The 25,314-nt window shown below is 58.2% G+C and overlaps 1 protein-coding gene across 2 annotated transcripts in view; it reads left to right on the forward strand.

Moving 5' to 3' along the window:
- RNF213 (ring finger protein 213) overlaps positions 1-25,314 on the forward strand; it is a 107,536-nt gene that overhangs the window by 409 nt on the left and 81,813 nt on the right. The window contains exons 2-9 of one of the 2 annotated variants that reach the window (XM_047832190.1): positions 1,446-1,587; positions 7,230-7,414; positions 11,757-11,900; positions 20,986-21,492; positions 21,720-21,842; positions 22,494-22,669; positions 23,199-23,357; positions 23,700-23,902. In XM_047832190.1, coding sequence (XP_047688146.1) covers positions 1,491-1,587; positions 7,230-7,414; positions 11,757-11,900; positions 20,986-21,492; positions 21,720-21,842; positions 22,494-22,669; positions 23,199-23,357; positions 23,700-23,902 — 1,594 coding nt within the window. In that variant the 5' untranslated portion in view covers positions 1,446-1,490. Of the gene's footprint in view, positions 1-1,445; positions 1,588-7,229; positions 7,415-11,756; positions 11,901-20,985; positions 21,493-21,719; positions 21,843-22,493; positions 22,670-23,198; positions 23,358-23,699; positions 23,903-25,314 lie in introns of those variants that run through there. The other variant, XM_047832191.1, reaches the window with a different exon arrangement.

Below are 25,314 nucleotides of genomic sequence, written 5' to 3' on the forward strand. Positions count from 1 at the left end.
CCTCCCGGGTTTCTAGGACTGCCCGCCGCCAGGGTCCCCGGGCCAGGATGGGCACCTCGGCCGTGACGGCCTCCAGGGTCGCCAGGCGGCCGCGGGGAGGCCAGAGGAGAAGGGAGCGCAGAGATGGGGAGGCCAGCCGCCCCTGCCCTGCTCCTGGCCTGCCCCTGCCCCCACTCCCCCACCCCTACCCTCTACCCCCGCCGCCCCTGACCCGCCCCCACCTCCCCACCCCCACCCCCTACCCCCGCCGCCCCTGCCCCCCAAGCCCCGCCGCCAGGCTTTGTTTAGTGGCGGTTGCGGGGGATGGACTTTGAGTTTGGCGCAGTTCTGAAGTTGGGGAAGAGGAAGGGAAACGTTGGGAAGCTTTAGGATGGAGTGGCGTCCGGGGCCTGGGTTCTCATTTCTGCCCTCAGGCCCTTGGTGCCGGCGGGAAACAATAGGACCCTTCAGGGTGGGTTTCAGTGCCCTACTGTGACATTCCTGGCCTGTGGGGAGGCAGAGCCTGGCGGAGGAGGACGACTCTGGGGTAGAGGCCAGCGCCATGGGGAGTCACTGAAAGTCTTGGAGTGAGAGCCCAGACCAGGAGGGTGGTCGCTTCCGGGCCATGTAGGGGTCAGGGGCCAGGTGGGGGGCAGGGCCCGGCTGTGGCCGGCTGGGCCCGGCTGTGAACCTGCCTCACACGGGTTTAGCCCTGCCTTCCCCCCCCCCCCCGGAGAGCTCACTAGGGAGTGGAGAGCAGGCCAAGTCTGGGGGAGGCAGGGGCGGGCAGCAGAGTCAGGGCCCAGAGGACACAGCCTGCCCACCTGCCTGCTGTTAGGCATCCTGACGGCTACGCGGGTCAGCCCGGGGCTGCCCGTGCAGGCTGGTCGCTTGGTGGGTTCTGACTCAGCCGGTGTCGGCTGTCGTTTCTTCAGTGCCGTTTGCCTCACCTAACTCTCATGTCACCTGTGAGTCAGGTGCTTTTATCCCCGAGCCCCTTGTCCCGAGCACACCGTGGGCATCCTCGGAGTCTTATTTCTGGGTTTTGCACGTGCCGTGTCCCTGCCTGGAACCATCCCCCCGCTGCCCACACCCAGTTCTCAGATGTCCCAGCCCCATCTCAGCCCGGGGTCGGGGGTGGGGGGCGCACAGTTCTTGACTCACTGAGCGATGGAGAGCCCAGGAGGGGTGAGCCTGGCTGGGGCACTAGAAAGGGAACAGAGTGCCGCGCCAATGGTGGGGGAGGGGGTGAGACCCTCGGGGCTGGAGGGTGTGGGGGGAGGGAGTGGGGAGGGCTTAGTGGGGAATCAGGCTAAGGATGGGTTTCGATTGAGCTCATTGAGCCGAGGAACTTCTGGGTGCTTTAATTTCCCTTTCCCTGAAAATGAAACCGAAGCAGGGCTGGTCACATGACGGGTGGCTCAATATATAGTCAGCTGCCTTGGGACCCTTCCTTTTCCTTCCAGACCTGCCTGAGCTTGCCGGCCTGGAGAAGAGCCGTCCCGGGAGGAATGGAGTGTCTTTCGTGCGGGCATGTCTCCAAAGAGGATGCCCCCAAGTTCTGCAGCGAGTGTGGACACAGGCTGCTCCCTGCAGCCCCCGTGGCAGGTAAGGGCCAAGCAGGGGCGGTGGGCTGGGCCCAGGCTCCGTCCCCCGTCCCCCGGCTGAAGTGGAAACCGCGCCGGCAGGCAGCTCAGGCGGGCAGCAGGGGGTCTTCTGTGGCCAGAGAACTCTTAGCGGAAGAGGCACAGTTGTGAAAAGAGCAGTTTCATCTGCTCCTTTGCTGGAAGCTTCTGTTGCTCTTAAAACTTTCAATTTCATTTCTTGGAGAGGAGAACTCGAGGGTTCTCCGCCCCCTCGCGAATGGGAAGTGTCGGGGGCTGAGCTGAGGGGTCGTAGCGGATTTCAGGGGATGCTGTGGAAGCGGTGTCCCAGGTGCTGGGGTGGGGTGAGGGGTCCCCGCACCCTGGACAGGCAGTCTCCTTCCCGGGGAGGGGTGGCAGGTCGGTGCATGAAAGGGGAACCGTGCCTGGTGGCCCTCACTCACCCCGGCTCAGGTTGGTCCTTAACTCTCTTGGCGTCCGGGACTTCCGACTGACTCCCTTCCCTTCTTAGGCATTCTGGGACCACAGGACTTTTGCACTCTCTGTTCCCTCCGCTTGGAACATACCTGTTCTCCGAGGACAGCACCATGACCCCCTCACCTCCCTTCAGTCTTTGCTCCTCTGTCCCTCTGTCTCCTACCTGGAGGCCCACTCTGGCCGCCCAAGGAAAAAAGCCCCTCCCCCTCCCCCACAGCCGAATCACCCTTTCTTCATCAGGCTGCTTGCTCTCCTAGCATTTGGACCACGGCACCCAGCGGCTTCGGAGGGGACCTTTGTTCTCTTGTTAGCTGCTTTTCTCCAAGTCCCTTGCACACAATAGGTGCTGAATTAATACTTTGGGGGCCAATCAAAGAAAGTTCTCTAGAAGACCATGTGTGTTTTGTTTTTTTTTTAAAAGTTTTATTTATTTAGGTGATCTCTGCACCCAGCGTGGGGCTTGAACTCACAACCCCAACATTAAGAGTCTGGGTGCTGTACCGACAGAACCAGCCAGGCACACCAGCCTTGTGTGTTTTCTAAATACGAGGGGTGTGTGTGTGTGTGTGTGTGTGTGTGTGTGTGTGTCCGTGTCCGTAAATACTGTCAATACCAGCCTTCTTGCTCTCCGACCTTTGGTAACCTGCCAAAGTGCGCTGTGTGTTAGGGGTGAGGCGATTCTTCCCTGAAACAACAGCCTTGGTACAAAGTGCTCACGTCACAGATGCTTTTATTGGACCGTAAGAGGGTCAAAGAGGCTGCTGCCATTGCTGTCAATTTCTGTTTGATTTTCTTGTGCTGCAGCCCCTGGAGGGAGGAAGTCTGGCCCCAGGGGTCTGTCTTTGCCGGTGGAACCCACGGGGCTTGACTCATGCAGTCGGGCTCAGTGTCCTCTCTCGTTATTGATCCCTGGCTGTCCGGGTGTGGAACGGCCAGCATAGCTGAGCTCCTGGTGTCCGGCTGGAAATTCCCATCTGCCAGGGCTCCCCATCCCTGGCCGTTAGTACACACACCTGGATGGGAGACCTTGTGTGTGTGTGTGGGGGGGGGTGGTCTTTGGGACCCCAGAGATTTAAAAAAACCCAGAAACCAAAATCAGAGCTTTGGGTTAAATTCAGGGAGCCTGGCGCTGTGCCAAGTGTTGAGGGCACAGCTATCATAAATTCCCATCTTACAGACGCCAAGAGTGAAGCCCAGGGAGGTCAAGTATCTTGCCTACAGTCCCACGGCGGCTAGCAACTAGCAGAGACGGGGTGGGATGGGGTCCCGGATTTGGATCCCGGCCGGGCGGCTCCGGAGCTCGTGCCCTGGGAGGGAGCCGTGGTCTTGGAGGGCAGGTGGGGGTCGGGGGCCCCCTGTGTCTGCTCTGCTGTGCCATCCCAGCCAGGCTGGGCAGATGTGCAGCCCGGGGCCCTGCTGGTGTTCGTTTTCTCAATGCCCGGGGTTCCTTTTCTTTCCGCTTAGAAGAGTGGAGAGGTGGACCCAAAAGGCACAGCTTATTAGGGTAAAAATAATAGGAGAGCTCTCTTTATTGAGAGGGAACATTGGGAAGAGAATGCCCGCTAACCACGGGCCAGGAAGGGTCTTTGTGTTATAAGGTCCTGGTCGCCCGGCTTCCCTTCCCCCTGGGGTCCTTCTCAGGTTCTACCCCCCCTTGGCCGGATAGCTCTAGGGGGTGTCCCTTCCTGATTGGCTCCTTTCCGTTGTGTGAGGGGTGGCCTACCGTATCCGGTATCCGTTCTGGTAGGAAGTACATTTTATGGTCTACTTTGAGGTCGAGTCTTTTGTCAAATTCCTAAGGGGACCCTGAGGGGGAGTAGGTGGGTGTCTGTCACCTTCGTAAGAGGACACCTGAGGGGGTTTGCTGTGGTCCCGGTGCTCCCAGCATTGTTCTAAAATAGGTGTTTTTCTCCACCCAGGGGCCTCGGGTCCTAACCTTTCCCTCTCTGCCTCTTTTCTTCTATCTTTTCCCATCATACAGGCACTGGCCTGTAGTGGGGGTCAGGGGTCAGGGGTCAGGGTGAGGCAGGGGTTGAGTGTGGCCCTCAGGCTTCAAATGAGTTACTGAACCGGTAAACCAGGGGGATTCCCTGACGGACAGGCAAAGAGAAGGAGTCACAGGTGCCTCCTGGAGACCCACCGCTTAGGGAAAACGCGCTTTGTGCCTCTCGGGGTCTCCACGGAAGCCCACTGTACCTCTGCCCGCCTCTCGTTTTGCGTGAGGGGCTCTCAGAGTGCTGCCCAGGGCATCCGACGTGCCTGCCAACAGAGCAGGGGAAACGGAAGTTCTGGGTGAGAACCTGGGTGTGCGGCCTTTTTACAGAATGCCGTGAAGTCCGCCTGTGGTCACCAGGCAGGGCCCTGCCCATCCCGGCCGGCAGGGAGAGCAGTGCAAAGCCCCCCGCCTCCGAAATGCTGGCACCTGCTGGCGGTTCCGCTGGCCGGTCTGTGAACCATGGTGCCGGGTCACATGGGTGGCCCTCCCTGCTGCTGGCGGGAGCGGGGCCGGGCCCTGGTCACTCAGGAGGGACACACAGGAGGATGGGACTCTGCCCGCCGGGTCCCCAAGGGCCTGGGGTCTGAGGAGCAACACCCTCCCACCCGCCCCAAGCACATCGCTTCCTGCTTCCTGCTTCCCGGCCTCTCTTGCTCCCTCACACGCTGGCTGTGCCTCTCTATTTACAGGAAAACAAACTGAAACCAAGATGCGGAGGGCTTGGCTGGAGCTCCGGAGGGACATCTTCTCCATTCAGCCGCTCATGGGCCCTCCAGCCTGCCCAGCCCTTGAGCTCGGGGCACTCCAGACCTGGGGCTTGGGGACCCCGGGGGCTGCGGACAGGGCCGGTCCCTCGTGAGCCCGATCGCAGCCTGGAGAGGCTGGTGTGGCTGATATCAGAGGTGCTGATGATATAATTTGCCATGGGGTTCGAGAGCAAACCATCCAGAGAGGATTCTCGAGACCTTTTTTGGTATGAAAAAGGTGGTCTTATGGAGGCACAGGGACAGGACCCCCTGGGCAGAAAGAGCTGCATTGGGGTAGTGCAGAGCCATTGATTATCTACTTAACGTCGGAGGAGTAGAGACAAAGGAAGTTCCCAAAGGGACTTTCATATGTTAAAGAAGTCTCTGGATCCTGGAGGCCTGGCTGTTGTCAAGCTAAGGCGGTTTTTCCCTGTAGCAGAACTTTAACATTAAGACAGTTGGGAGTTCCTGGAGGAAGGTCAGACTTGACTGGTCTCAAATATTTGTCAACGGGCCGCAGATTATTGGGAAATTTAATTTTGTCTACATTTCTTTTGCCTTTGTTCCCCACATCACTGGACACCTGGGTCCTGGGGGAGCCGGCCGGGGGCCGGGGTGGGGCGGAGTGGGCTGGGGGCACATGCAGAAGTATGGATGGGGAGAGAGTCCCAGCCCATCCTGGGCAGAGGGTGGCCACCTTTGCCAGGGGTAATGTTGGGCCAGTCCGAGGGTGGGGGGGAGGGCGGGGGTGGGGGGTGGGAGGGCCAGGTGTCCCAGGGGACCCAGGTGGGACTTCTTCCTGGCACCCACCATCCTGCTTTCCGTCTCTGCGAATGGGACCCCCCCGGCCCCCCGATCCCCCCTCTCCGCCCCGAACCTCGTGCCTTACCTGCTTTAGCCTTCGGGGCAAGGGAGCCCCTGCAGCCACTGTTTTCAGGCTGAGGCAGGGGCCGGGGTTGCTGGGGGTCCCGGGCCAGCAGCTGGCCGGCCCAGGGTTGCGCGCGCTGCACCCCCAGACCTGTTTCTGGGGCACTCGCTAGGAGCCAGCATGGGTGATTGATTCAGGTTGAGCTAATTTTGTGCAACATTTTGTTGGGGCAGGGATTGGGGGCTGCCCGCCCGCCAGGCCCCTGCTTTCTTCCCCCTGTTCATGTGCTAATCGGCCATTGACCTGCTGTGGGGATCTGAAGGGGAGTTCAGACCCACTTAGCTCTCTGGATTCTAGAAGGTTTTCTTACCGGCAGGCTTGCCTTTTGCAGGGGCGCCAGGGGCCCCGCGGGGTGGGGGGGAGGCCATGCTGCCCAGCATGCAAGCAGGCTGCAGGGGTGGGGGACGGGAATTTGGTCTCATTGAGCTAAAATGTCCTGCAGGCGAGGACCCTGGCCCCAGTGCCAGCCCCCAGGGCCTGTCCCAGCTTCTGTGGGGTTCAAACCCTGCATTCCCATTTGCCACCTGAGGTGGGGGGGCCCAGCTCTGTGCTTCCATTTTTTGCATCCAACTAGGAAAAGCACATGCCCGGCATGGTGGCTGTGAGCACATCACGGGTTGGCCCACAAAGTGCCAGTTAAGGTGTCCCCTTACTGAATCCGGCTCCTTTTTATCGTGACGGTAGAGATAACAGGTGCCGGTGTGCAAGACCGTCGGAGTGAAGGAGGGGGTGACATCTTGAAGCCCCTTACCTTCCCCCAGTCTTTTTATTTTTTTTATTTTTTTAATTTTTTTTTTAAATTTTTTTTTCAACGTTTATTTATTTTTGGGACAGAGAGAGACAGAGCATGAACGGGGGAGGGGCAGAGAGAGAGGGAGACACAGCATTGGAAACAGCTCCAGGCTCTGAGCCATCAGCCCAGAGCCCGATGCGGGGCTCGAACTCACGGACCGCGAGATCGTGACCTGGCTGAAGTTGGACGCCCAACCGACTGCGCCACCCAGGCGCCCCGCCCCCAGTCTTTTTAAAAAAAATTTTTTTAATGTTTACTTTTGAGAGAGAGAGAGAGAGAGAGAGAGAGAGACAGACTGTGAGTGGGGGAGGGGCAGAAAGAGGGGGACACAGAACCGGAAGGGAGGTGTTGGGAGACCCTGGGTCCGGCCGGGAAGTGGGGCTGGGAATGGGGCACCTGCCCCTGAGAGGGGGATGGGGGGAGTGGCACATTCTGACTTAGAAACATGAGGACCAGGCCACCCTGCCCGTGCTGACATCTGGAAAAGCTGGGCGCTCAGAATGCGTCGCTGCTTCCTTGGGGCTGGGGCTGGGGCCGGGGTCCTGGGTCCCTCGTGCCCACTGAGAACAGAAAAGGTGCCCAGGGAAAGCGCACGATGGGGGAGAGGGATGATGTGTCCACAGTGTCCAGGGAGGATTCCGAGTTTCCCTCCGTGACTTCCCTTGCTTTCCCCCGAGATTTGACCCGTGTGCGTGTCCCTTTGTAGATCCCAAGAACAGCAGCCTCCAGGCGACGCCGGCCCGAGAGGGAGAAACGGCCCCAGAGGGAGAAACGGAGTACGGACAGGAGCTGAGGGAGGACGGCGGCCCTTTCTTGTCCCCGGGCTCAAATCATCTGCAGCAGGAAAATCTGGACGAGCCCCCTTCCGACGTCTCCGGGACCGTGCCAAGAGTGAGTGTGCCCCGTCCCTGGTTGGGTGGGCGTGGGAGGGCCGCTTCCCACCCGCCTGGCCTGGAAGCTGCTCGCTGCTGTGGCTGCCTCGGTGGCCGAACGAGGGCCCCTGTCCTTACCGTACCGCTGTGCGGCGGCCCCCACAGGGTCCTCCCCGCCCGGCCTGCTGGTGGCCGCCCTCCTCTGGGCCTGGTCGGCTGCACGGTCTCTGGGTCCCCGTCCCTCCGGGGTTGCCACCTGCCTTCTCCTCCCGCCAGACCCGGCCGCTGTGTCTCCCAGCGGAGACGGGGTCTGGGCGCCTGAGCCCCTGCCCCGTGGCTGTCCAGCTCCTCCCGGGGCCTCTTCCCGGTGATGGTGCGGGTTTGGAGGTGTCTCAGAGTCACGGGGACAGGCGGGCACTCAGGAAGGACACTCCTCCCCGCACAGGTAGGGGCTGCTGCCGGGTGTCCTTCCGTCTCCCCTGCAGGGGTCAGGCCCCAAGAGTGTCTTGCGACAGGTTCAGGGGGAGTGACGGGAGAGAGCTCCCCGTGTTGGAGTCCACACCCCGCGGGCCCGGGGATTCCTGCCGGCCTCTGAGAGAGGGGGGCTGTCTTTCTGTGTCTGGGTCGGGGCTGGGCTCCTGCCTGTTCCTCGGTTATTCCTCGTAGTGGTCAGGCCAGGGCGGCAGTGTGGGGGTGTGTTGAGGGGTGTGTGTGTGTGTGTGTGTGTGTGTGTGTGTGTGGCTGGTGTGTATCATGTGATGTGTGTGTGTGTGACAGCGTGTGTCCTTCCCTTTGGCAAGTTGTGGTCCGGAGTAGGATGCGGGATGTTGGAGGTTCGGCACCGAGGAGCGCACGCGCAGCTCTGTGAGTGAAAACAGTGCCGAGTCCAGAAGGACTGTTTTGTTTTTCTTTTAATTTTTAAATTTATGTTTTTTTTAAAATTTTTTTTTTTTTTCAACGTTTTTATTTATTTTTGGGACAGAGAGAGACAGAGCATGAACGGGGGAGGGGCAGAGAGAGAGGGAGACACAGAATCGGAAACAGGCTCCAGGCTCCGAGCCATCAGCCCAGAGCCCGACGCGGGGCTCGAACTCACGGACCGCGAGATCGTGACCTGGCTGAAGTCGGACGCTCAACCGACTGCGCCACCCAGGCGCCCCAATTTTTAAATTTATGTTTGAGAGAAAGTGTGAGCAGGGGAGGGGCAGAGAGAGAAAGACATAGCCTCTGAAGCAGGCTCTAGGCTCCGAGCCGTCAGCACAGAGCCCGACGTGGGGCTCGAACTCACAAACCACAAAATCATGACCTGAGCCGAAGTCGGACGTTCAACTGACCGAGCCACCCGGGCGCCCCTGGGTTTTCTTTTTTTTTTTTTTTTTTTTTTTAATTTTTTTTTTTCAACGTTTATATATTTTTGGGACAGAGAGAGACAGAGCATGAACGGGGGAGGGTCAGAGAGAGAGGGAGACACAGAATCGGAAACAGGCTCCAGGCTCTGAGCCATCAGCCCAGAGCCCGACGCGGGGCTTGAACTCACGGACCGCGAGATCGTGACCTGGCTGAAGTCGGATGCTTAACCGACTGTGCCACCCAGGCGCCCCTGGGTTTTCTTTTTTAACAGAGTGAGCTTAAGGCTGTTTTGGAAACAAAAATGGGCGAGAATAACCAAGAATACTGTGAAAAAGAAAAGTCCTGAGTGGGACTTACTGTACTAAATCAAACTAAATCAAACAACTAAATCAAACTAAATTCAGCAAAACTGAATTCAGGGGGGTGATCTCTGTGTCAGAAGAGGCAGCTCTGAGTCAGAACCTAGTACTGATGAGAGCAGTTGGGGAAGAGATACATAAACAGTGATCTGATCTCTGAAGAGGGAAAGGTTTTCCAGTAATTAAAGCAAGAGAAAAGTGTACAAACAAAAGATGGGTATCTTTGACTCCAGAAAGGTCTCAAAAGAACTAAAAACCTCATAGGATGTGGTAAGCACAAAGGGCAAACAATCTAGGAAAAAACAGAGAATATTTGTATTTACATAAAAATATTTTTGGCAAAGGATGAGTTGCCTCAATATGTCAAAAGCGCTCAGAAATGAAGAAGAAAACAGTAAACAACCCAATAGAAAGGAGTGGGCCAACAAGAGATTCTAGTCCAGAACTGATAAGATACTAAATACATAAACGTCCGACCTCTGAACTCCAACGCTGAGAATGAAAAGAACTGTAGGCTTTTATATGAAACTTATCCAAGTCAAGAATTGATTTAAAGTGGGCGTTCGCAGAGATGGGACAGAGTTCTCCCTGCACCTGAGGTAACGGGGTGGGACCACCCAGCAACACAGGGTCCTTCGACCTCCTCTTCTTCTCTGACTTCATCATAAGAAAAGAACCCCAGAAAGCCACCTGAAGGGTCAGGATAGGGTTTGATCACAGCCCGAGTCTCGAATGGCCCAAATCCCGGAACCCGCCTGAATATCCCGCCATGGGAGGCCATTTGTCTCGTCCTTACGGCGGAATGGACCGCGGCCTCCCAACTGCTACTTTCCCGAAGATTAAAGATGTGGGGAAACTCTCGCAATCACATTAGATAACTAACTAACCCAATAAAAAGATCGGTACCAGCAAGAATGGCGGAAAAGGGGACTCCCGTGGGCCTGTCCCTCCAGAGAAACACCAACAAAAATTGAGCAGAAGTGTAAGAATAAGCTTGATTGGACCTTTGGCAGGTCTCAGTAACGGTGGTGCCTTCGCCCCGGAGACAGCTTTGTTTGCGGGCTTGGAACTCAGCCTTGACCTCCCCGGTCCCCGCAGAGGGTGCCTGATGGCATCCCCACGTGGGGTGTCCGATGGTGGGGGCCTGTGTCCTGACAGAGGGTGGGGGTTCCCGAGGAATCAGGTCTGTCTTGACCTCTGGGGTGCCCTGAAGGCACCTGGGATATGTAAGGCTGTTCCTAGACCACCTGCAGGTGAATGTGGGAGCTCCCTGCTGGGGGGTGGGGGGCGCTGCTCGGAGAGCATGAGGTTCCTTTCGAGGGAGGTGAAAATGCCCAGGACGAGATAGTGGGGTGCTCGCACCTCAAGCACTAAAAGCCACCGGACGGTGCACTTGAAAATGATTCATTGCATGCTACGTGACCTTCACCGGAGCGTAAAGCTCTGTGTGGCATTGTTGCAGAAGGGGATTAAAAAAGCCTAAATGCGCAAGTTCCCACCCGCGAAGGGAAGCCAGAGTGAACGGAGCAGGCAGACGCTGGCGGGGTTGTCTGGTGATTCACTCACCGGGCTTCGTGCTCGGACCCGGCCTGTGGCGACCCTACGTAACCCCACGGTCGGGAAGCGGCGTGCGTGTGGTGGAGAACAGGCCTGTGTGTGCAGCCGGGTGTGCTCACGGGGTGGGGGGACTCTGCCAGGGGACCAAGGGGCAAGCCCCCAGCTAGACAGGAGCCCCCTGGCCGGCCTCAGCCCAGCCACCGAGGGAGTGAGTTCTTCACGCAGCCGCCACGGGGTGGGTGTGCGGGGTGGGGGGGTGTTGTGGTTAATGGGGATGGTGTGGGGCTCCCACCACATCTGTCAGCTGGGGTGACCGTCTCAGCCTGGCCTTTCCTTTGGTGGCCCTTTGTTGCAGACTAACTGGGTGCTTTTGCTGGTTCTCCCTTTATTCCTAGAGGTTGTTGGATGGTTCTCTCCCTGGGGTAGCTTCCCCTGGCTAGGAGGAGGAGGAGGAGGAGGGAGAGGGAGGGGGGAGGCGGAGGGGGGAGGAGGACGGGTGTTATTAGAGCCAGGCTGAGTTGGGTTGAAGGTGCCTCCCTCCCACAGCTTCCTGCTGTGAGGCGATGGAGGCCTCCTGGACTTTTGGAGCTGCCCGGATTGGGCTTTGGTCCCCAGGGGCCATCTGCGTGCTCCGATCCGTCTCCCCTGTGGGTCCCGTTCCAGGTACCCCTTGCGGAAATAGCCCTGCTTTTCCACACGGATCCCCTGCCTTCCCCAGCTCTTGGTCCAGAAGCTCTTGGCCCAGAAGCTCTTGGCCTTGTTCCCTTGTCCCTCCTCCTGCATGTGGTGCCCGGCAGCCCCAGGCCCCCTGTGCCCTGGGCAGGGCTGAGGCCAGGCCCCGCACCTCACAGACTCTTCCTCCTCTGGAGCAGCAGCACGCAGCACGGCCCTGCCTGCTTGGTGGCCTGGGGCACATCGTGAGCCCCTCGGGGCGTCGCTGTCTTCCTGGGGAGAAGGAGGAGGCTGGGGGGAGGGGAGACGGGCGCTCTCTGGTCAGTGCCAGCTGGCTGGCTCGGCCCTCACCAGAGGGCGGCCCCGCCTAGGCCCGAGCCTGTGGTCTTCCTGCCCTGTCTGAAGGGGGTCGTGTCTCAACAGGGAGTTGCCTCAGAGGTTTGTGTAGATGCGGCCGGCAGCACATCCGATGAGCGGGAGGCTGTTAATCACCCTCCCAGCAAAAGAAGAAAAGAGGACGCTACCCTGCGTGGGGTCGCTGACACGTTCTCTGCAGACCCCGAGCAGGTACAGGCATGCTTCGTGTTTCTTACAAATGCTGGGTTTGTGGCGACCCTGTGCCGAGCAGGCCCGTCGGCGTCCTTGTTTCCATAGCGTTTGTTCGCTCGGTGTCTCTGTGTCACGTTTTGGTGATTCTCGAACGGGTTCAGACCTTGCCGTTATTCTGATTGTTACAGTGACCTGTGGATCAGTGACTATGACTCGCTGAGGCTCAGGTGATGGTTAGCAATCTTTAGCAATAGAGTATTTTAAAACGAGTGCACGCACGTTGACTTTTTGGACGTGATGCCGTTGCACACTTAGAAGCCGGCGTAGCGTGCGTGTAAATGTTTCAGGCACTGGGAAACCAGAAAAATCTGTCCGGCTCGCTTTATGGAGATACTTGATTTATCCTGGGAGTCTGGAGCCAAACTCAGAATATCGTTGAGTCTATGCAGTATGTCTACGCAATAGCGATACCTTTCGGTGTTGGCTCTTGCGGCTGAGGACGTTTGGCGGACATTCAAGTTTTAGCTTCCTCGTGTGCCCCCCACACCCTCCAGTTCTTCCATCCGCCGTCTTATTTCTTGTGAAACTATCTGCTTGCACGTGGGGGACACTCACCTGGCGAAACCTCCGTAAACCATAGGAGATTCTTTTCATGGGAAAGAGCGGGAGGGCCCGGGCCCAGGGGTGGGGCTGGGGGGTGGTCTAGGCCCAGCTGCCGCCGACGCCTGAGGTTATAGGCTCATGCTCGGAACCCAGGGGTCAAGTGGAGGCCCTGCTGAATTAGTTTCTGGATCCTGGGAGTTAAAATCCTGCCTTTGTTCATTTTCTACAGCATTTTGGGAGTGTTGCAGGATTGGCTAATATGAAAAGTGAAACTAGCTGATGTATGCAACGAAAGCATTTTTGCTTATGAGGAAAAGTGGCGAGGATTCATACGCTGAAGAGTGACGTTTGTGGAGTTTATTTTATGTATTACTTCTTTGCAGAGAGCGTTAACTCTTTTCCTGAGTGAGATGACCATTGTCGGGGAGGAAGAGTTTTCCTCTACCCTTCCACGTTCCTTGGCCGGGCTGCGGATCAGATTGGCATGAGACGGGTTAAGGGGAGAAGGTCAGAGAGAATTTGCAGAGCACAGATACCTCCTGCATACATGGGAGAGACCTGGGAAAATGGGGTGACAACCCACAGTGGCCAAAGCCATCACCTTGAATGCCCCCTCCACGGGAGATGTTGGGGTGGGAGGGTCAGTTGTGGGAGTTCATCAGGAAAAGCGCCGTGAATAAGTTGAGGGTGTTGTGCAGATTTAAAGCCAGCCTTCTCCACTGACGAGTTTCTAGGGAATTGAGTCACTCCCCTGTTCCTGGTGATGAGGGAGACACCCTTACTCGGGAACTTTCCTTTTACGTGGAAATAGCTCTCACAAAAGGGTCATTTCTCCTCGGTTTTCACGGCTTCTCCCAGCTTCTTAAAAATAGCCAGCTTAAAGTATAATCAATATGCCAAAGAGGCATATTTGCAGGTGGCAAAATTCGCTCGCCTACGTCATTGATGAAGTTAACAAAACTTTATTGCCCAGTAGATACTAGGTACCGGGTGTTGGTGGAAGGCTTGCAAAGCAGGCGTGGTCTTTGCCTGGAAGGTTTAGGTCTGTGAAGTCACTGCTGAAACACTTTCTAAAGACAGTGACTTCAAGGGGCACCTGGCTGGCTCAGTCGGTAGAGTACCCAACTCTTGATCTTGGGGTTGTGAGTTCGAGCCCCACATTGGGAGTAGCGGTTACTTAAAAATAAAATCTTGAGGGGAGGCTGGGTGGCTCAGTCAGTTAAGCATCTGACTCTTGATTTCGGCTCGAGATTGAGCCCCGAGTCGGATTCCGCACTGAGAACACAGAGCCTGTTTGGGATTCTCTCTCTCTCAAAAATAAATAAACTTAAAAAAATATAAAATCTTTAAATACAGTGACATCGATACAGGGCCTGGAGAGTTGCCTAGACGGAAAATAACAGCAGAGGGAGAGCTCGCTTGTGATAGCCACAAAATCAGGAAAACCTGCAAAATAACATTTCCTTGAGAGGGAAAGCAATAGTTTTAAGATCATAAAGATGTCCTCCGATCTATCCACTGCATTAACCAATTAACGTGCAAAACTAGTGTTTTTCAGTCCATCTGGAGTATAAATCGGTGAAAAGATCTATAAAGAATATAGAAAAAGAGAACAATAGTGGGAGATTTGACCTAATGTCTCTCAAGCTGTAAAACCTTCTAATGGAGTGACTGAGACCCGTCAGCAAAGACGGACACGTGTGTGTGTGTGTGTGTGTGTGTGTGTGTGTGTGTGTGTGTAACAGCTCAGCACGTGATCAGAGCACCATGATAAATCAGAGAGTTACAGTAGGTGTGTTTGAACCACGGGCTGTTTGGAAACCAGATCCCCCGGTCATATTACACATTAAAATATATACCAGTCGGGGCGCCTGGGTGGCTCAGTCGGTTGAGCACTGATTGGACTCTTGATTTCGGCTCAGGTCATGATCTCACGGTTGTGAGACTGAGCCCCGAGTCCAGCTGAGCACGGAGCCTGCTTGAGATTCTCTCTCTCCCTCCCTGGGCCCACCTCCCCTCCAGAAAACAATATATCAGAGCAACTCCGTGTTTTAATGGAAAACGACACCCTAAAAGTTCTAGAAAATATGGGTTAACTACTAGTAAAATTATACAAATGTTTCTCGGCCTCGTTAAAAAAACCCACAGATGCTAATATGGCAGTAAAAATGTTCATAGATTCTGAGTCAGAGAAGACCATCCGTCTATTAAATGTAAAAGCCAACGGCCAGAAAGCTTTGTGGCCTCTGATGAAGGGTCGACCGCTGGGGCACCTGACCAACTTCCAGGAAATAAGAGGACAGCAGCGAACAACCGGCAGGTGAAGGACTTAAAAGGCAGTTTACGGGAGAGGAGCAGGCGATCTAAGCCCGGGAAGATGCTCAGCCTGAGGAGAGTACAGGGCGGGGGCTGTAACCCTGCCCGCCCTCGCCCCCCCACCCCCACCCCCACACAACTGTGTCCTCCAGGCCCTTCCAGCTCTGCAGGACCACTGCCTTCGCTGTGGCCACGCTTCCTTATGAAATATGTTAAGCTTCAGGACTTCAGCTGCCTAACTGTAAAGATCAAATTGGCTTTGTCCGGTGACTCATGAATCAGGCAGCTTCCCATCCAACAGGAAGGAGCTCCAAAGGGCGGTACAGAGAGGAAGGTTTTTAAAGGCAGGGACGGGTAGAAACGTGGAAGGTTTTCCAAAGGCAGAAGCGGGGTGGAAAAGGAAATTATTAGTGAAGAGCGAGTTGTTTCGAGGCACGGCTGCCCTCCTACTGGGAACAGAAGGGTCCGCTGGGCAGATCACGTTGCTAGGGCTGGCCAGGTGATTCCAGGTTGAGTGGTTGGTGAAAGGTTACCTTCCTGGAGGCTAAAACTGCGGTTAGCGGGTGCCTGGCTGGCTCCGTCGGTTCGAGCATGCAACTCAACCTCTGCATCTTGAGTTCGAGTTCCACGTCGGGCATACAGCCTACTTTAAAAAAAGCTGCAATCAGGTTGGGTATGAAGTGTTGGTTTCTGATGGGGAACTTAGCACAAGGGACTCCGTTTTAGGCTTGTGGTTTCTTTTTTAATACTTCCTTGCTGACAGCACCCCTCCTTCTAGAAGGCAGGCCTGATTCGGGTTCCCTGGGGACCCTTCCCATAGAAGGTCAGATGTCTCCTGCCACCTTCCATGATGCCTGGAGGGTTGGCCGCCTGCCACAGTGGGGTCCTCCTGTCCCGTGCCACAGCGCAGCAGTCTGCAGCCCTGAGGATTCTGTGGCCTGAGTGTTCGCAGGAGAGCCTGACCACTTACGGGACAAAGGCTGCTAGGACATTGATTACCTGGACCGACTTTAGGCTTTTGTAAGACAGAAACAACCAAATTCAACGTTTGATTATTTTAACTATTAGAAGTCTTTTGGTTGCAGATAACTGGACACCCAGCTCGGGTGAATTACCACGGTAAGAGAAGTTTGTCACTAACATAACTGGGAAACCCTCAGGTCGGTCTGCAGGCAAGGCTTGATCCAGGCACCTTGGTGTTCCTCTCCAGGTCCAGGTGTCGCCTTCCTGATGTCAGTTTCCTCCTTAGCGTCTCAGCAGCTGCCGCTAGCCCTCTAGACCTTTCTACTGTGTCGTGGCTTCCACAGTCATCCACCTATGATACAGTGTGCAGGGGTGAGAGGACGCCTCCTTTAGTGGCCTCTACAGAAGCAGGAGGAAGTGTCTCCATCCCAGGGGAGACTTTCATCAAACCTCACCGGCTCCAGTTGGGTTAAGCGCCCATCACTGTGGCCAGGGTGATGGGTTGGCCCCGGGAGCTGGAGTCGAGGCGATTCCTACTTGCGCCCGATGGCTGAGAACGGGGAGATTCAGGGACTATTTCCCAGAGGAGGAAGAGGAGTGGGAGAAGGCAGCTGGCCACACACAGGGTCGCCACGGTGGCCCCCAGCCTCTGCTGTGTGTGGGAAAGAGCCACGGTCACTGCAGCACTGGGGGGGACCTTGCACGTGCTGGCCACCTCTCTGCGATTCTTGACCTGCTTTGTCCCATCCGGGCCTCACAGTGACCCTGTGATGTAGGGGTGCCTGTCCCCTGCGTTTTACAGATGGGGAAACTGAGGCACACCATGGCTGAGTAACCCACACGGGGTCACCTGGCCAGCCCGGTGTGTGTGGTGAGCTGTGTGGGAACTGAGGCGGCCCCCACCCCCATCGCATCCCCGTCGTGGCCCCCCAGGAGGCACCAGGCAGCTTGAGGGGGAGGGATGGTTCGATCGTGTCCCCGTGGGTTCAGAACAGATCCAGTCAGACTTCCTCAGCAAATCCAGGCGGCCCGTGGTTCCTGCGGGGAGAGGTCGTGCCACCCGTGCCGGTCGCCCGACACCTCTGTGTCCCCCTCGGTGGTCTCTGAGAAGGTCCCTTTGGCAGTCGGCCAGCTTGTAGTTGAGAGGCTGGTGCTTTGTCCCCACGGCACCATTGGCTGGGGGTGGGTTGGGCTTTGGTTCAGCCTGACCTTTCTGGTCCCCGTCCCAGACCCTGTCCTCCTCTCGTAGAGGCACCCCCCTCCCTGCCCACCGGCATGTATGCCTCAGTTTAGAAGGTCTGTGTCCTCACCCTGCTGGAGCTGGCAGGAGACGGCGGGACGGGCTCCTGCAGAAAACAGCCCTGGCAGGGCCGGCTTCTGAGAAGGAAGTGTGAGGCCAGCGGGGAAAGGGGATGCTGTTGTCTGAATTCCTAATTCCTCCCCGAGTCAGCCCAGGCTGGGGCTGGACTCCAACATCTCAGCCTTCTATGCGATTAGTGGGGCTCATCCCGGGTCCCCACTGCACTGCCCCCACCTGTCACCCCCACACCCCACCGTGGTGCCTCTCCAGGGTCCCCAGCAGCAACCCCCCACCCCACGTAACCCTGATCCAGCATTTGGGTGAGTGGACAGGGGCCGGGGTCCCCGCAGACCCTGCCCCCCTCTGTGCTGTGTGTCTGGGAGGTTTGTGGTTTGTTTGTTGGAGAAATAAATGGGTGCGTGTTGTAACATCAGAGGTGCGTTTTGATAAAAAGAAAAAAAACCTCCAAGAATCAGCAAACTAATTTTTTTTCTAGTTAATTCTCTTTGGGCAGGAGTGGGAGTAGCCTTTGTGTGTGCGCTAAGGGCTGGCATGGTATAGATTTTGAATCGAGGTGCCCCCGTGCAGCCTGGCGACGCCCTCCGCATCCAGAGACGGAACATTCCAGGCCCTGGAAGGCTTCTTAGCATCCCTTACTGGTCAGAAAACTTGAAAAAATGTTTTCATTAAATGTTAATCCCACAACAGAGGACATTTATGACGCAGACGCAGGGCTCACAAGGTGAACCCTCACCCCCACCATCCACTTAAGCGTGGAAATCAGAACTATCGGGGTCTCCTCCCCGCTGCCCCCAGCCCACTCCCCACACCCAGAGGTCGTGACCCTTGCCCTCGACTTCGGTCCGCTGTGTGTGTGTGTTCCCAGTCCGAGGAGTGTTAACGTGTACATGTTCCTGACTGTTACGGTCTTTAGTTTTGCCTTGAGGCAAATATCCGTATCCAGAACACGTAAAACCACAGGCCACGACAACTAGGAACACAGACGGATAAAACCTCGATTTCTGCCAAGGGAGCGGTTTAGATTTTAGCCTGAGCTGTGCTGTCTCTGGCGTGCTGGTCCCCCAACTGTGGAGCCGTGGACAGCTGCCTGGTACACACCCACCCCTCAGATGTCTGTTAAGAGAACCAGAAGTCACCTGTACAAAGTATACATCTCGTTCTAGAAGGATTTGGAGCAGCTCATAAAAAGCCCAATAAAATAAGAATACGAAAAGCAGCAAACAAGGTAAAGGGGGGGGAAAGACACGTTGCAAATCAGAAAAGTCAAAACCCACTGTAGGATCCGAGCGGACCCCGGCTCCGGGCTGAGGGGTGTGGGGTCCCGAGGGTCCCATGCGGGAGAGACACCGGTCGGCTGGAGAGAAACGCAGGAGGCTTCCCGAGGAATGTGTTTAATGAAACAAAAATGTTCGGGCCCCTGCAGTGGGGCAGGAATTCTAGACACTGCAGGTGTGGCCGTGGGCAAACAGAGGCTTACATTCTGCAGTGGGAGAAAATGAATGGGCGTCTAGTGACCAGAGGCCACGGTCTGGGAGGGCTCTCGATTTCCTAGAGAGGGTGTCAGGGACGTGGGGCACTGGAGGAGGGAGGGATCTCCAGGAGGGCCCAGCAAGGAGGCGTCCGGACCAATCTGTGCTGGGATTTATTTAACTGATGGAGATGCTGAGTCACAAGAGGAGGGGCCTTGCGGGGCCGGGAAGCTCCTGAGTGGTCAGGAGGTGGAGTAATGATAGGGAAGGCACGTTTGAGCAAGTCTAGGATTGGCTACTCCGAATAGTCCTGGTGAAGTCTGGGCTGTAGGGGTGTCTCTAGTCCTTGGGAACCCGGCCCTGGGGTGATTTAGGGCCGAGGAGTAGTGGCTGAGGGAGGTGAGCCGGGGTGTGGGCTCTGGGTTGATTAGTTTGCCTACGGGAGGGAGTCTTCTGCCCCCTCTGGGAATGAGCTAGCCCTGGGAGGGGTGGTCGCCAGGACTGGCAAGGCCCCTACACTGTCAAAGCATCATAAGCTACAGAGAAGAAAAAACCAGGATTCGTACCGGAGGCCAGAGCGGGACAAGCCCAGGATGAGGCGGGCAGGCAGTGAGCAGAGGTCCCCCGGCCATGCTTCGACTTTGATTCTGGGTGAGAGGTTTCTGGCCACTCGCAGACGGTACGGGCCCGGGGACTCTTTGTGGGACGGACGAAGCCATCTTGGTGGGCTTTGTGTCTCTCTGACTCGGCCCGCACCGTCTCCTCCAGGAAGCCTTCCGGGCTAGGGACCCCCTCTGAGATCCCGGGCCCTCGAGCGCCTCTGTCTTTGGCGTTTTCCACAGGCTCAAACGGTCAGTAGTCTGTCGCTCTTACTAACCCACTGGCTTCGCGGGGGAGGAATGCGTCCTGCTGTCTCGTTCCTTGTGCCTGGCACCGGGTTCTTTCCAGGTTCCTCGATCAGTCAGTGTACAGCTCGGCTGAAGCAAGCCTCGAGCAGAGTCGGAGAAGATTCTCAGAGGGCCGTGGGCCACGTGTCTGTGCAGGCTGCCTTCTGCCGAATCAGAGGTTCTCGGCCCGGCTGGGGTTCGAACCCTCGGGAGGCCTAGTGGCGATGCTGCGGCCAGGGCCCGGTCAGAGCAGAGCTGGTCTGCTGCTCCCCAGCAGCCCCCCCACCCCGCAGCGGCTCCTTGGAGATGCAGAGTCCTCCTGGGTCCCCCGCACCTGCCCGGTCACCGTCCGCACATTAGCAAGCTTTCGAGTGCTCCGTGGGACCTGGGACGCTGGAGAAGTCATCGCTTTCAGTGACCTCTCTAAAGCCTCTTTCTTGCCCCACGACGGTAGTTGGGTGTCTATGGTCAGACAGGCCAGGAAATCTCGCTCCGGGGAGGCCCCATGTGTCCTGCTGGCTGTAGGCGCACCTGCAGGAGGTTAGGATTCGTGGAGAAAACCCAGGCCCTGACCCAGGACGAGGCCGCCCCACCCCATGTGCAAACAAACCCTACCTTCCCTCACTGTCAACGGGGACTCTTCCAGGGCGTATGGGCGGGTGGGGAGTCCCGGGTCCACAGCGGGTTTCAGGGGATTTACGGGCCACTGGCACTTAGTGAACCGACCAGTATTCATTTGCTCCAGAGCTGTGCCCCTCATCGAGGTAGGGCACCGAGCCCCCCCCCCCCCCCGGGTCCGCGGAGGGTCCTGCCACGGCTGCTCCCCGCGAGCCGTTTCTGATGGCGAGGTTAGGGTCTCCGGCCGCTGAGCAAGCATCTCCGGGCAGGACGTGGCTCTTGACGCTCCTGTTTTCTGTCCCGTCTTTTTCTCTCTCTCTCACCGTCACGTACGAAACACATGCGACGTAGGAGTGCGATTCATGGAGGCCCACGCTTTGTAACGTTCAAAGACCACCCTTTAGGGGCGCCTGGGGGGCTCAGTCCCTTAAACGTCCGACTCTTGGTTTCCGCTCAGGTCATGATCTCACAGTTCGTGAGTTCGAGCCCCAAGTCGGGCTCCTTGCTGACAGTGCAGAACCTGCTTGGGGTTCCCCCCCCCACTCTGCCCCTCTCCCACTCCTGCTCTCTCTCCCTCAAAATAAACAAACCTAAAAAAAACCCAAAAAACAAAAACAGACCACACTTCCGGGGATGACGTCCAATCGGAAGGAATTCTGTGTGAGCTTCTCAGCTGTGACTTGGCAGAATGACTTGTGTGGCCGGCACTGCCTGGCCTCCTGCCCCTCAGCTCTGCCCACCACCCCCGTCCATGTGCGTCTCTGTTTCAGTCTTGCCAAGATGAAGAAGGGGCAGATTTAACGGGTGCAGGGGGAGTTTGGTCGGGCGAAGCTTTGAAAGCTTGAGACATTGAGAGAAAATGGGAGGAAAACGTTGGGAGAGCGTAGGGACCCCAGGAACTAAAATCGGCGTCTTTTTCTGTTCAGAGAAAAAGGAAGAAAAGGAGTAAGAGAAAGAAACAGAACGGTTCCGCTTCCATGGAGCTGGACTCCTTGGCGGAGGACTCCTCGTGCCCTTGTAGTGTCAGCTCGCCGGCGAACCCCGGGTTCCAGGACACAGCCCCACCCCAAAGCCAAGATCTGCAAGGTGGTGCCACCAGCCAGCCTCGCCAGCCCCCGGGCGCCGACCCGACCCCCCTGGAGGGCGGTGGCCACCAAGCGCCCGTGGGGCACGCCGAGGCTGGCGGCAGCCCTCTGCACGACCAGACTCCGGGAGGGGCCGTCCCGAACGGGAAGGAGCACGACACCCCCAAGCCTTCCAAGGCCAGCGGCCTCCCCCAGGAGGGGGCTGGCCCGACCGCCTCTGCCAGTAAAGACCATCCCGGGAAGGACGGTGCTGCCTGGGAGCGCCCGATGCCTGCCTCGGAGCCGGGCTCGGAGCCCCAGAAAGAACCACAGAGCGCCGGGCGGCAGGCCGGGGCCCGGGCCCCCGGGGTGAGTCGTTGGGGGATCCAGGAGCGAGCCTACCTGCCCCGACGGTTTGCTCTCCCAAGCAGTCCCACGTCGCCTCCCTGCCCAGGAGGGGCACTGGGGACTCGTCCCTGGGGACGGTGCCCCTCCCGGAGCTGCCGGCCCCTCTCCTGGGCTGGTGGCGGCCAGTGCTGGCCCTCACGCCACCGTGGCACCTGCGCCCTGACGTCCGGGGCCTTTGTCTCCTCCAGGAAGATGCTGCTGTAACCCGGCCCGCTGAGCCCGTGGAAGGGGCCAGGAAGGAAGGTAAAGCCAAGACTCAGAAAACGAAACAGCCGCCAGCAAGCACCCCTGCTTCCTCAGAATACCGCCAGGTAGAGCACCTCGTCCTTGGAAGCCTCCCCGTCCTGCTGTCTGTCCCACTGTCTGCCGCTTCCGGCCCCATTCCTTCCAAAGCTCATCCTTCATTCAGTCGTTCGGGGACACTCTTTTGGGTGCTAGGGATACAGCCGTGAAGGACATGTGGTTCCTGCCTTCACGGCTCACATTCTCCGTGGGGAAAGGTGGAAAGCACAGTCAGGCGTGGGGAGTGGCAAAGAGGAGAGCAGGGTGAGGGGAGAGAGGGCCGGGGGTGCGTGCTGAGAGAGCATGGCCGGGCGAGGCCTCTCCAAGGGGGTGCACGTGGAGCGGAGATCTGAAAGAGTGAGGGGCAAGCCATGTGGCTCTCTGGGGACATAGCCGAGGCCAAAATGGCAGGTGCAAAGGCCCTGCGGCAGAGTGGGGGGGGGGAGGGGGCTGTTTAGGGAAGAGTAAGGAAGCCGGTGCCCCAGGATCGAGTGAGGGCAAGAGGGGCCATTGACAGGATTGGAGGATTCCTGGAGGCTGTGGCGGGTGGGCCCGAGGGCGTTGGAAGGTTCTGAGCAGGGAAAGGACGTGAGCAGCCTGGCTGTTGTGAGAAGCCGTCCCCGGGAGGAGGCAAATGTGGCAGCTGATCCTAAAGACTGGGGCTTGGTAACTTGTTCCAGGAAGCTGAAACCAAGGACAAGACGGCCGCTACTGGAGAGAAGACAGGTAGAAATGAGAAGGCCAAGCCAGAGGATCCGAAGAAGCCCGAAGGGAGTAACAGCAGTTACGCGGCTGCTGTGAAAACTGGCAAAGAGCAGAGGAACTCCAGAGCCGCAGTGTGTGAAGTGAAGCAGAGGTAGGGTGTGAGCCCTGGCGCCCGGGAGCAAGGTCACAGCCTGCCCCGGGGGCACCAGTGCAGCCTCCCGCCACCCCCACACTGGTGCAGGGCCAGAGGGTCCCAGGCTGTCCTTCTTGGGGACTCTTCCGGGAGAGGCAGGTGGGGGGGGGGGCAGGGTCACACGCCCCGGTTCCTCGTTTGCTTATGTGCTCTCTCCCACGGCCCCTTGGGGACCCGGAGGCCGCGTGAGCCACGTGGGCCGACTTCCGGGCAGAGGCTGGCACCACCCGGGATGCTCAGCAGCCCCCTCCCGCCACTGCCCCCAGCCCGTCACGGCTGGGCAGAGATAGCCCCCCACCCGTGCCCACCTCCGGAGAGGGGCCCGCACGGCGTGTGGTCCGCCTGCAGTGTGGACGCTCTCGCGCTTTGCTGGGGTGCGTGTTCGCGCACCGTCGGGAAGCAGGCACCCTGTCGCGCTTGTGCGTGCGCGCAGGCGCGCAGGCGCGTCTAGATCCGGTGGGCGTTTCCTTTCCCGGCTTTGCTGCAGCCCGCCGAGCCTGCAGGAAGGGGTCACGCTCTACTTCCACGCGATCGTCTCGAAGCATTTCGGGTTCGACCCCGCCCTCCACAAAGTGTTCATCAGGGGTGGAGAAGAGTTCGGGAAGCCCAAGTGGACTCGGAACGTCTGTGAGATGCACCACACCAAGTGAGTACGGCCAGCGCTCGCGGGGAGCCCCTCGGGGACGCGCACGGGGCGCGCCGCCTCTGATCCCTGATCCCGTTTTTCAAGGCGATCACCCGTTTACGCTTTTGGAAACTGACTTTTTGCAAACGCGTACCCCCTGTCACGTACTCCTTCGTCACGTGTCACTCCGGCCCCCACGGAACGTGGGTTCTGTCCGGAAACCGCGTCTCCTTTTAGAAGCCTCCTCTTGGGCAGGATCGAGCTAGAGCTTGGGGTCTGCACTCCGTGCTGCGTTAGAGGAGAGCGAACGTTTTCAAAATGGGATTCTCTTCCGGGTAACGGGCCGGTGTCGTGTTTCTTCAGAGACCTGCGTGAGAACGGGTCCCTCGTGGAAGGCAGCGCCACCCTTTCCAGACAGCACCTGGATAAGCCCATTCCTTACAAGTACGTCATCGTGCGAGGCAAGGGCCAGGTGGAGTACGAGTTCATCTACAAACGTCAGCAGAAGGAGGGCGAGTTCGTCAACCGCTGTCTGCACGTGAGGTCTGAACTCCTGGGCTCGGGAGGTGAGTCCTGGCCGGGCGCAGGGGTGCGGCCGTTCCTCTGCAGAGGGGGCCCGTGTGGGTCCTCGTCACGTGCCCCCCGCCCACCCCCCGGCCCCTGCTGCACATCGAAGAAGCCCGAGTTGGGAAGCACGGGTTTGATCAGCGCGACGCAACGCTCTCTTCCGATGGTAGTGGAAGGGAATTTCTCCTAAAGGGCAAAAGGGAGGAAGGTGGAGCCGCCGGGTGGGAGGGGCCGCAGGGGGCTGGTGAGCAGGTGCAGGGCGGGAGGACCCCCAGCCCCGGAGACTGAGAGTCAGACCTCCGCCCACAGCGCCCCTGCTGCTTGGCCTCCTGGCCGCCCTCCCGTCTCGTCTCCTTTCTCTTCTGTCTCCTTGTTTCCGTAGCTTTTCTTCCCTTTTTCTGTTTTCCGCTCATTGCGTGTGGCGTGTGGCGTGTGGCGTGTGCGGACGGGGCGTGAGTGTGGTGTGTGTGTGTGTGTGTGTGCTGTGGATGATCTCGGTGGCCTGTACCTTCTCTGCGGCCCGGTGCCCGGTCTCACAGGTGTGCGCGCGCGTCCCGAGAGCGCACGGTGTGCGGGGGTCTTTGTGCGCGTGTTAGCGAAGGCCGATTTCATAGCGTAGTCCTTTTCAGCAAGGTTGGCTGGCGTGTCCGCTCCCGAGAGGCCTCGGTCTGTGTCTGAGCGGCTCCCCTTGCAGCTCGACCGGCAGGGCGGTGGCCGGCCCACCGTCAGCACTTAAGGGGAACGGGCGCCCAAGCCGGGTACATGGGACGGGTACGGGGCTGAGTGCCGGTGACCGATAGAAGGACTCACGGGAAGGCCTTCGCTGGCTTTCCGAGAGGCAGGAGGTCATGGCTGGAGCCCAGGTGCAGGGCCCCCCGTGGCCGACGGCATCACGGGTGATTTGGGAAGGGTGTGTGGAAGGTGCTGGGAACATGGCGAATGAGGGTCTGTGCTTTGCTCCATGCAGTGGGGTCATGGCTTATCTGCGTTAATTTGAGTAAAGGCGGGTTTCCTGATTCCCCAGAGAGGGGGGACAGGTGGCTTCCCCCCTTCCCCCCTGCAAGCGTCCCCGCAGAGCGTGAACCACAGCGGCCAGGCCACCAGGGAGGAGGTTCCCGGCTGTAGGCCGCGCCCCGAGAGACCCAGGTGGCGGGAGTGCGGGCCGGTGGCCTGGCACAGGGACCTGGTGTGCTGTCCCCTGATGTGGCCCCTTCTGTCCTGCCGGCTCACGTGTCTGCTGGGCTTTCATTGCTGGGTTTTATTTCGCGGTTTTTCATTCCGTCTGTGAGTGACCGCAGTGGTTCCGTGAGCCCTCCAGCATCAGTCACCACTGCCGCGGGAAGGCTGACTTTTGCCACCTTCTCCCATCTTTTCTGTTCACCTTGTTTCCGTGTCGGTTTTGTTCCGTATT

The sequence above is a fragment of the Prionailurus viverrinus genome, chromosome E1 (assembly GCF_022837055.1).
Source record: "Prionailurus viverrinus isolate Anna chromosome E1, UM_Priviv_1.0, whole genome shotgun sequence".
In the NCBI taxonomy this organism is placed as follows: Eukaryota; Metazoa; Chordata; class Mammalia; order Carnivora; family Felidae; genus Prionailurus; species Prionailurus viverrinus.